Here is a 12338-nt window from a genome sequence, read left to right as displayed (position 1 = left end):
GATCGTTACCTGAGCCCTGACAACTGTGATTTCAGTCGTTTCAAGACTCCCACTCTACAAACTCAACTTAAATCAGAATGGGGTGTTTCGACTAGTGGGGGGGCGCATTGAACACATTATTTGAAAAGAAAATGTTTGGGTTGACTTCCCCTTTAAAACAATATATAAGATGCTATTAAGAAAATCAGCAATTCTGTGCTTACTGCTTTTATGAATGACTACAAATGACTACTCAAGATTTTAGTATAGTAATAATTGTAGTGATTGCCAATCACAGATAAGGTGCGCTAAGGGGAAAACAGAATTTCACCTAATTGGTCTGAAAATTATTATTATTTTTTTTTTAATAATGTATCTTTTAATATATCTTGCTCTTCCACTAGATGACAGAAGGAAGACTTAATCTATATATATCCCTGTTTCCTATTAAGAGTAATATCTTTATGTTCAACTAAACAGGCCCAGGTTTCACACTGAAATAAATTGTGAGTGAATTAAGTAATCACCATTATTTCAGCATATATATTTTTTTAACTCCCTTGAGATTATTTCAATGTAAAATTTAAGCCGTGGCTCAATAAAGGTTGGAAACAGTTGATTTAGTTTCCCCAAAAAAAAAGTGCTTCTGAGGCGTTTCATCTGTCGTGTGTTGAAACGGCCACTAGATGGTAGCACAGCACAGCTAAAGCGGCTTTGACGGTGGCGCACAAATTCCTACTAAGTGCTACTGTGTCTTTATTGACATGCTGAGAACATACAGTATTTAACACTAATGTCAAAAGACAAAAAAATAATAATTATATGATAAATATCTTGAAGTGTGTCGTTATTTTTCAGAATAAGATGTATGTATCAGAATAATAATAATTTTTATTTTTACATTTGAAATAATTTCTGTTATTGTTAATCGCTGTTGCTAGCTAATATTACTGGTGAATATTGCAGGAGCAAAAATACTTTGAACACTTGTTAGAATAATGTAGCACAACAACTACAATGAGAAACACACATTATTAACCTATTAATAAAAAGTGAGCGTTTGAGTTGCCCTATTTGCATCATTGTGGAGCTACAACTACAATTTAGCATACTCATTCATATATTTAATTTATGCTAATAAGATGTAATGTCACGTCTTTTATGTTTGGTCGGTTGGCTGTTCTTATTTTGAGCTAAATTAAATATTACTCATACACTCTGAAGTAGAACTTTGATATTAAATCATGCCTGCTGCGCTAAGGATTTGATTTACTTTGTGTCATAAACATTCTATTGAATCATATACTATTATTACTTAATTATGTACATGGCTAAATAAATACAATGAATGAATGCTACATGATAGAAGTTCTGAATTATATTTTTAAATAAAATGACACCGAATCATATACAATATGGAATTAATTACACATTTGAATACAAAGCCTCATATTCATGACTGATAGTTGTCCCGCCATTTTAAGCATCGTCCTAAATATCTGCCCGCAATATGTTTGCATTATATCTCCTTCTAAAGTAGATGAATGCAATTCCCTTGCTAGTCTACTTATTCCAGGTGAGCAGGAAGTTAAACACACACACACACACACACGCGCACCTCCGAGCCATCTTGAGGGTAAACCCCTCTCATTGTTAAGCAACACATTATGTGGCAGTATCATGACCCCCTCCCAACCCCCTTCTTCTCCCTTACTTTTTTCTTTATCTACAAAGGATTTTTTTTGTGTGTGTGTGGGGGGGGGGGGGGGGGGGGGGGGGGGGTAGTGTGACTAACAGATCTGCAGACCAGTCAAATGGACAATCAAGGGGGATCAAAGTGTCAATGTGATCTTAATTACCACTCCCCCTCATTGCCCCCCTCCTTCAAGCAGATCCAAATTTCTCACGGCAGGCCTACCCCCCCCCCCCCCCCCCCCCCCATCTATAAAAATAGTTAGAGAGGGTAACAATGGACTCACTGCTGAGGAGGTGTGACGCACACACACACACACACACGATGGGCCTATAAATGAGAAACTTCCTCAACAAAATCAACATTTTAACCGATCATGTTTATGTGATTGAACATGATGCCTTAATTGGTTAATATCATTTTTTTTAACCAGTGCGCCAGATCATGTGATGATTTTTTTTTTTGTTATACCTCTTTGATATGGAATATTATACACACTGTGTATTATCAAACTTATTGTGAGATACTCTACAATTTAGCCACAACAGAAAACCTGTTCTCCTCCTCAGTCTACCATATGATACACATGCGGCACCCTCACAAGCATTAGGCCCGCTCGTCGTTTGTCGGCAACCGGATGTGACACAAATGAAAAATTATTGCGCACGTTGTTAAAGATTTTCACATTATCGCCGCGGTGTCGTCTATCGATCCGCTTCACGGCGCTGATGAATAATACGAAGAAGCGGCGCGTTCTGATTGCACATATAGATTAGTGCACGCCCCAGCGAGATCGTGATATGAACAGCATATTTTCTTGTAGAACACGCGACGTGACGGCGCCGGGGTTGCCCGGCGGCGCCGTCATTTTGCTTTCTATGATTAGAAAGCGCTGTTTATACTTGTTTACATTTATTTTATTGATGGCGATGAGAAGAGGGAGGGGGGGGGGGTGGATTAGCTGAAGGACATCATCAAGTTTACCATAAAAGCATCCATTAAAAAAAAGTAATTAGGTTAAAAGCACTTTTTCGATTCCTAAAAACTTTAACAAGGAAAAAGAGTTAGTTGAAAAAGAAAGTTAATTGTGTGTTATTTAAAATACATGATTTCCTCTTGGGGTTTTTTATTAAAAAGAAGAAAATAAATAATAAAGAATTAAATAATAAGTAAAGATGTAAAATAAAATGATAAAATAATCGACTTAAAAAAATAATAATAATAAAGACGTAAATAAAGAAAAAGAATAATAAATTCTGGCAATATCTAGCACTGTTGTGACAAATTTGACCATTTTCAGGACACCATATTTTCACATTTATTGTAAAGAAGCTCTGAACAATTTTATTTTACAGTTAATACCCAAAAGTATATTGGACAAAAATATAATTAAAATTACTTAATATTAAATTGATATTAGGTAATACATTAATATGATCATTTATTTAATATTAAGAATTACTTAATATTACATTTATATTAAGTAATACATTAATATTATCAATTATTCAATATTATCAATTATTTAATATGAAATGACATCTAAATCTAAGCAATTGTTATTTGTAAAATAACAAATACAATACATACACCGTCACTAAATTATTGTGAGAACAAATAATGCAATTACAGTGATTATATAGCAATTCTAAATAATTGAATTGTTCAATTACTTATGGCAGTGTGGAATATGACATGTAGCAACTATACTGTCGATATTAAAATAAGAAAGTGAAAATGTGTCCATTTAGCAATATAAAGTAGCTGTACTTCCTGATGTTAACTTTTTTTTTTAGCTATACAGCTCACAAACGCAGCAACAAAGTGATGGTCGGGATTAGGATGATTGTCGGCAAACAGCCTGGTGCCCAGGTCACCGACGGTCAACTTCCTGATGTGTTAATCAGGATTAAAGCCTGCAGTTTGGGCCTTGCAAGCAAACACACACCCTCCTCCTCCCCCACCACCACCACATTCCCTACTCCATCACACACACACGCACACACATACACACAATGGCTGTAAAAGCACAAACATGGGCCATGTTTAATCCCCTAATTAAGCGTGCCCCTCCTCACCATTTAACACCAGAGAGCCTGCTGGCCCTTGTGTCAGAAGCGTTTGGTCACCTCCAGCCGAGGAACTTGCTTTGTTTACCAGCGGATTCCCTCGGCAGATAAGAGAACCTTAAAAGCCCCCCCACGGCCTCCGCCCCTACCTTGGATGATAAAATCCAATAGAAAAAAAAAAAGGTGCTGCCTTTGAAGGGGGCGATCACACTCCCTAATCCCCCGGATTAGTGGGGTCTTCCAGAGTTCGCTGTGTTATGTGTATGAATGCAGGGAGGAGGTCCGAATGTGCCCCAAAGGAGTGCGAAGGTTCAGATGGTCACCGCACTGAATCACTTGCATCACTAAAGATGACAGCCACTGAATTGGAGGGAATGTTTAGGGACCTTTTCGAGTTAATGCTTCACTGTATGCGTCTAATTTGAATGAAATTGGAATAGGCTAGTGGTTACTATTCAAATCAAATCTTGTAAAATAAATACAGAAATAAAAAAATAAAAAACGCTGTAATGACGTGTTTGTAGTTAGAAAATGATCATATTTTTTGATTTTTTTCCATTTTATCACTTAATTTAGTTTATATGCCTTCAAGATTTAAAATGTTGACAGTGCAAACGGCTATGATACGGTTTTGTTGTTTGAAGTAATGGAAGCCTTTTCACTGTAGCGTGTTGGCCATTTTTGTGGAATACACATATAATATGGATTCAATTCAACAAAAATTCCGATTAGATTAGCAGTGGACAAACTTTAGCGCTGAAGGGCCAGATTGGATTTTCATAGCAAATGGGTTCCGTTTGTAGAAAAATAAATGCAAAAATGTGTATGTAAAAAATGTAATTTAAAAAAATGGATTGCTTGCATTTTTTTCATTATTTATTATGAATCCCTTGTAGTCCCTAGTAAATACTAGAGATGAGCGAGTACACCACCATCTGTATCTGTTCAACCATCTAAATGATCTGGATCTGTATTTGGAGTGGGCGTGGCCTAAACCGGAAGTTGCCGTGGCCTAAACCAGAAATCAGCGTGGCTTGATCGGTAGTAACTTATTTTTTAATTTCACACTTAAAATAAATGTTAAAATGAAGTGTGAAAATGATATGGATTGATCAAAAGTTGCTATAATTTGTATTTATTTGAAAAGTTGAATTAGCTCAAAATTTCAAGACAACAAACTTTGATAAGATTTTAGGTTGGTCAATTCAACTAAATATTTTTAAGTTTTACTGTTGTGAAAATTTTCCACATTTCACAACAAAGAAATAAGAGTTTAGAAAAACGATTGCCCCTTTTGTTGTTGTCCGCCAATTTAAAGATATAAGGAAAAACAACTAGGCAAATAGTTTTGGAGCAACTGGCTTGCTTTGTTGTGTTAACATGCTGTAGTTGCCATAAAAGTCAATAATTTCTATTTGAATGTTGTTCCAACTTAAATTACTGTTCTAGCCACCAAAAGTTGTCTTTTTTTTTAGTGTATTAAACCATTATTTAGCGAGATTGAAATAAAAAGACATAAAATTAATAAATACATTTTAAAGAGGAAGTCAACCCAAACATTTTCTTTACAATAATATATTTTATGCGGGCCCACTGGTCTAAACACGGTATTATGAATAATATTGTTTGTGGAATATGAATTAAGCAGCAAAATCCGCCCCTTTTTATCCAAGTCAGGGAGCGGCCATTTTGTCACTTGCTTTCGACTGAAGATGACGTCACAGCTGCTCAAGTCTCAGGTAACGACCCATCACGGTTCAGCAACTCAGAAAACAGGTGAGCCGTGATTGGTCATTACATGAGCAACTGTGATGTCATTTTTAGTTGACAGCAATAGACAAATTGGCCGCCTCCTGAGATTGATATAAACGGGTGGATTTTACTGCATAACGCATGTTCCACAATTGCAATCTGAATCAAAATGCCGTGTGGGGGCACATACAACATATTATTGTACACAAACTTTTTGCGTTGATTTCTTCTTGAATTATTTTTGTGGAATGTTTGCTGCAATGCTCGCTTTGTAGGTACACCTCCACTTCAGACAAACTAGTGCTTAACATTTCGTACAATTCCCGACTAAATTCCCGACGAGTTCTCGTTGCTCCGAGCGCTTTGCGTAATAGCGACGCTAGCTGTTTTTATGGTGTTGAACGTCCATTGATGGCTGCCGCTCACCGCGCGTGATGTCTCTTCCAGGGAATCCTCTTGAAGCGAAGTGGCAAATCCCTCAACAAGGAGTGGAAGAAGAAGTACGTCACGCTGTGCGATAACGGCGTCCTCACTTATCACCCCAGTTTACACGTGAGTATGGTCGCGCCCGCAAGCCCCTCCTCCTCCTCCTCCTCCTCACATTCCATTTCTTTTTCAATCGGGTTTATGTGTTTGGTCCTCTCCCTTCGTCCCGACTGCTGAGCTTCACTCTCTCTCCGTGCGATTACATTTACTACCGCTGCTGCATCGAAGTCGATTACAAACACGTAGCTAATGATTCGCTTGGGCTTGATTGCTATATAATGGCTGTTTAAGCCACTCTCCTGTCTCGGGCATTAGTGTTAAGCAAGAGGGCGTCCTGGTGGTCATCTCTCCCTCCCGCGGTGCTCATTCCCGCCGATGGCTAATGGAGACGCGGCCCCGTCTCGGCTCCACACTGCCTTGTACTCGTAATGGCTCTCCCCGCGTGGCAGCCGAGCCTGACCGGCCATCCACATCCATCTTTGTCACCGTCCCGCCGGGCCGCTAATACGGCTTAAACACTCGACTGGCTGTCGGTGCCGCGCTGAAAAACATCAGTCTTTATCTATGACTCTTCTTTTGTCAGTCGATATATTTGCATGCACGCTTACGTTTTTTAATTTGAGAGACCCGTAGACGTAGCAAGCAAAAAAGTCAACCTTAAACATTTCTTGACAATAATATGTTATATATGACCTCACTAGTCTGAACATGACATTCTGATTAATATTACATTTGTGGAATGAGATTTATGAAGCAAAATCCAGCCATTTTTATCCATCTCAGGGGGCGGCCATTTTGCCACTTGCTGTCGACTGAAGATGACATCACAACTGTTTAGGGCTCAGGCAACGACCAATCACAGCTCACCTGTTTTCTGAAGCTGAGCTGTGATTGGCCTGTTGCCACCTGAACCTAATATTAACCAGAATACCATATTTAGATCAGTGGGGCTGCATAGAACATATTATTGTAAAACAATAAATAAATAAAATAAAAATAGCGTTGACTTCTCCTTTTTCGTGTGTGATGACAACACGGCACACCACGCACATAATCATATCTCCTCATATATTGTTGTAGTACCAATAATGACCTGCGAGGGGCAGTCTGGTGCCAGACTTGCCTCAAAAACAAAGTAGGGGATTAGTAGAAAAAGTTGGGCTAAATAAAAGCTAGGTTCACATGTCCGGTAACTTGCCTTATTTATTAATGTATTTATTTTGTGTTATTTTGTTCTACCTCTCTTTACTGTGTGATTTGTATTCCATGTGTAGCACTTTGTACGCGGCAATGGTTCTTTTAAAGTGCTTTGTAAATAAAGTCTCTTATCCCTAATAACAGTAATAATAATGATGATGATGATGATGATAAAAAATGTTAACATTTAATTACCAATGAATTTTTATTATTATTTTACCAATATTTTTTTTGTATTATTAATTAGAATAAATCAATTAACTATGCCATCCCTGATTTAGACATATGTAGTAATGCTGTTATTTTCATGTTTTTTTTTTACCCTTCAAAAACACTTTTGTGATGTATACAAGCAGCCAAAATGGCAGCAATGAAAGCAACGTTTCAGAGCTTTTTATAGAAGTCAGTGCCTCATTTGCCACACATTACGCAGATCATACTTGGTGATGATCAATAAAATATCAAATATCTTCGTTCTATGAGGTCCAGGTACCAAATGTTTCAAGGGCAGGTACCGTTCCCCGGCCCTGTGGTTTGGTACCACAGCACTCGAGCATCTGTCCCGACAAGATAAAAAATGAAAGCTATTAACGTCTTCTGTCTAACGAGACGGGTCAGCCTCGAAGCAAATGGAGTCTGGCGCAGTCGCGAGCATCTTAATTTACAAGCCGAGCTGCGCTGTTACGCTGATGTACGTAATTGACTGAACTTGCTATCTCTTGATCATTACAGCCATCACAGGTCAGTGGGCCGCTCTATGAATGCGCGGCCCGGCGTAGGGAACGCCGAACGAGGGTTGCGTTAGTTCCGTAACAGCTTGTTCGGAGCCGCCGAGCGCGGAAGTGCGCGAGGGGGGGGTAGGGGGGAGGAAGCGGGACGAGAGAGGCTGGGAAAAGGAGAGAGAGACGAACGAGGGAGCGAGCGGGATCCTTTAATTTCACAGCCAGCCAAGCCATCCACACAATCACCTTCTGTTAATTCTATCTGCTACATCAATTAAATTGTTTGTAGAAACTAATTGAATGTGGCTTAATCACACATCTTAATAGCTTTGCACGCTTCGATCTGGCTGTTAATTCCCGCAATAAAACGAAATGAGAGCGCTCACTGGGTAATTAGCAAGGAGGCTCGGGAAAGAAATGAGTGCTTTATGACTTGGTAATAAAAGCCAGGAGCCGGTGCGGGGACGGAAAAGACGGCCGTTGCCGCCGCTTTCTTGTTTTTGTTTTTTCTTTCTTTCTGCTGAGCACGATGATTTTCAACCCGGCTTGCCACATTTGGGCTTTAAAGCAAATTGAAACAGAACGAGTGTTTGCTTTCATTTTTGAGGTTGTTTCAAGAGGCGGCGTTGGCAGAGGTGATGATGTACTGCCTGTCCCAAAACATTTGACAACATTTCATTGACTGCTCTAAGTCAGTTTTCGGTCAAATGTTCTAATAGCTGAACGAGAAGTATTTAATGTTTTATTTAAGTGTAATGCTAGCTTGTTCATTAGCAATGAAAAAGCATTTTGTGTGTTGTGCTTCAACACGATACACCAAGAGGAAATTCAATAAAAATACTCCAAAAAATTTTAAAAGATCGAAATGAAAGTCAAAAAGGAACATTTCTGTCATATTTGTCAAGCTTTGTGAGATTATTTCTAAAATTCACTGTCAAGTGTTCGCCCACACTTTTTTTAATAGTGATAGATCAATATGTTTTTTTCAAGGCCGATACAGATACGATTATGAGTAGTCAAGCAGACCGATAACCGATATTTCAAGCCGATGTTCATTTGCAGTAAAAAAGAAAATATCAGCATAAAAAAAGACGTTTTCTTTTCATTTTAAACATATAAAAAATTGACAGCATTGTTTAAAAAATATATAACAAAAATTACAGGGTCATCAGAATTTGAAATTAAAAACTAAGCAAGTAAATGGCTCCCTAAACGTTTCTACTGTAAAAAAAAAATTAAAAAAAGTTTGCCAAAATTTCAACATAATTTCTTAATTAATTTATTTCATATTTTTTAAACAAAAAGTGTAGGGAGTTTCCAGTGTCTGCATTTTTTTTTTTATAAAGTGGACATTTAAATAAATCCATAATTGAAAAAGTTCCCTGTATCTCACTGAGCGACAAATGCATGCAACATGCAAATGTAGCTAATTTGGGGTTTTGGTCAGGGTTTGTAAAAAGGTTTCAAAAGATCTTCACAGACAGTGAAAATTTGTCTGAATATGTTGAAAATGTGGTTTGCCCAAGTATAAAATGTCTGTGAACATCTTACATATTGTGGCGAAAATCCTAAATTCGCTACATTCGCAAGCATTCCCCGCTCTGAGATAGCAGCATTATCGGCCTTCAGATTTGTACAAAGGCCGATGTCGATATTTGTCAAAATGCCAAATATCGGCACAGTTAATAGGCCCGGCCGAAAATCGCTCTATCCCTATTTTTTAAGCAATATTTTTTTGAATAGGTACTTAGAGTATACTTACGCTAATGCACTCGAACAACTGTGATTTGTTCTTGCCAAAGATAATCACAGTCAAAGGTGGGCATCTTACAAAATTTTGCTGAGCCCTTCTGTCATCAACAGTCCGTCATTGTTCAAGTTGAACCAAACTGCAAACATCAGTCCGTCAATTTATTTTAACCACGCTTCCGTCATCACCCCGTCACCACTATTTTTTAAGATTCTCGTCATTCGTCAGAAAAACATGCATCCGTCAGTGATGGATCACGATGTGGTATTGTTTTTATACAACATTTCTAAAAGCACCACGGCAACAGATTATTTTCTTAATCCGTTATTCAGCTCCAGCAACACAAATACTTCTGCTAACAGTGACATCATTAGCCATGTAGTTAGACGTTAGCGTGACATGCTAACAATAGGGATGTAACGATATCCAAACATCACGATACGATATTATCACAAAATGAAGGTCACAATAGGAGAATTATCTCGATATTTTGGGGAGGTTGGCGATACAAAGAAGTGTCACAATATTGTAAAAGAAAAAAAAAGAGCTCATACTAAACCACAAACACACACACAATATTGTGCTTGTACATTACAGCAATGAAATATATTTTAAAATATTATATATAAAAATATGTTGAGGCACTTACTTGCTAATGCATGCACACATCGAGTTCCTCCACATATTGACTCGCTTCACAAGCATATTATGTTCCTCTTCTTCTGACCATTAGCATGGATTTTAAACAAAGGGCCAAAACATGCCTTGTGAAAATTAAACTGCACTAAAAAAAAAACTAGCCACCAGAGGGTGCTAGAACTGCACAAATGGAAATCAACCCCACTTTTTAGAAAGATTTTAATATCGTGACATGACGGCGGTGATATATTGTGGCAGTTTTAATATCACGATATCGGCGTTATCGTTACATCCCTAGCTAACAAACTACCGATGTGGCAATTGTGCATGTGTTAACCGCATTAGCATGTTGCTAAAGTGTCTGCTTCCGCTGTACACTTGTCATTTATGTTATTTATTCACATTAGCACACCTGGGAGTTAGTGGCGGCGTCTTTTTCATAATGCCCGTACAACCATTTGTTTGACTAATAGCAATGGATTTTTAAATTATTTTCCCTCCAACCATCCCCCATTCTTGCTTTGGTGAATCACTCGCCTCCATTGTGTGAAAAACGGTTTGTTTTTCTCCCATAGGACTACATGCAGAATGTACACGGGAAGGAGATCGACCTGCTGCGTACGACGGTCAAAGTACCCGGGAAGCGACCACCGAGGGCTGTGGCCACCACCGTTGCCCCCACCGCGAGCCCCAAGACCAACGGGATGACCAAAGACCGTAGCGCCCTGCAACTTGGCATCGGGAACACAGGTATGGCTTTGGTGCATCGCTACTGGGGTAACGTTTCAATGGCCTCGTTTCAAAACTGTACAAAACATCAACTGTTTATTTGAACATTGATACATTATCACAAGATACAATTGATTATATGATTATGATAAGATTATAAGTGATTCCTTTTTTCAGCAAGGAACAGCATTTTTTAGCTTAATGAATTTCCCACAAGAGTATGAAAATTAGTATGATGATATATATTTGTTGTAATAAATAAAAATGTAAGAAATAAGCGTAAAGAACGTTACATATTTGACTACGGTTCTCGCAGTCCCGAATAAACGCTAGAGCATTCTATCAGTGGGAATCCTCGTCAAATCCCTGGTGACACCGGAATTTATACCCTCTAGGGTCATCCAGGGGTCACAGGTAACAATTTTGGCATGCATTCAGTGCTTTAAGAACCGCCTCTGGCAGTCAACAGGGACGAGATGGACCTTCTGCATTGTTGTCAATTTTGTCAAACCAGCATACAAGATTAATCTAAACTTCGTTTCATTTTGGGATTGAAATAGTCTTCAAGCTGCAATTCAAAGTAATTTTGTAAAAATATTTCATACTTTGAAATAAGTCTCACAATGTTTCATGTGTGACGTTGACGTCTCGTGTCCCAAAATGGCCGTTAGCACAACCATTTTGGCAGCATAGAAAACGCGTCTGCCACTTTGAGTAAATGGCAAATGCCACACTTAACAATGATTGACAGCTGTTGAGGAACACCTGCCACAATGAGAAGAGGCAAAAAAAAAAAAGGATCGAGCACGCTCCAGTCGAGGAACCAATGCGTAGCCAATGGAGCACTTTGTACATGGTGGCTGAATCAGCAGATGCTAACTGTTCCCACACAGGAAATATGGGAGAAATAATCGGTTTCGTTCATTTGTGCTGCTACGGTTCAATAGATATTATACAGTTAAATTCAATAACTGACAAATACCTTGAATGCACTTTTTACGGTAGAAATGACGGCAGTCGCGGCCGAATTAGCAGTTGCTAAGTTGCTAACGTACCGAAATAACACTGCACTGAAACGGCTAACTTCCATGGCATTTTGACCACACATAAAGGGGAAATAAGTCCGAATTGTACAAACTTGTAAAAGCTTTTGTATGATCAGATTTGAAAACACTCACCGGCAACAAAGTAGGTAATTCCACATTGAATTGTCGCCAAGTTGAAAAAAAAAACCCACTCCTGACACTTCATCGCCAATCCAACATGTCCACCTCACGCATGTATATCATGTCCTTTCATCAAAGTGACTGTCAATGCTCTTG

General features: G+C 38.5%; 1 protein-coding gene across 2 annotated transcripts in view; it reads left to right on the top strand.

The window, feature by feature from the left end:
- The window catches only part of agap3 (ArfGAP with GTPase domain, ankyrin repeat and PH domain 3), a 123301-nt gene that overhangs the window by 42337 nt on the left and 68626 nt on the right, over window positions 1-12338 (top strand). For both annotated transcript variants that reach the window (XM_086083215.1, XM_086083206.1), the window contains exons 10-11: window positions 5941-6045; window positions 10863-11037. In XM_086083215.1, the coding sequence (XP_085939341.1) occupies window positions 5941-6045; window positions 10863-11037 (280 nt within the window). The remainder of the gene's footprint in view (window positions 1-5940; window positions 6046-10862; window positions 11038-12338) is intronic.

The sequence above is a fragment of the Leptonotus elevatus genome, chromosome 1 (genome assembly GCF_054856555.1).
Source record: "Leptonotus elevatus isolate MCC_2025b chromosome 1, RoL_Lele_1.0, whole genome shotgun sequence".
Lineage (NCBI taxonomy): Eukaryota > Metazoa > Chordata > Actinopteri > Syngnathiformes > Syngnathidae > Leptonotus > Leptonotus elevatus.
This window is presented reverse-complemented; position numbering and strand designations above follow the sequence as displayed.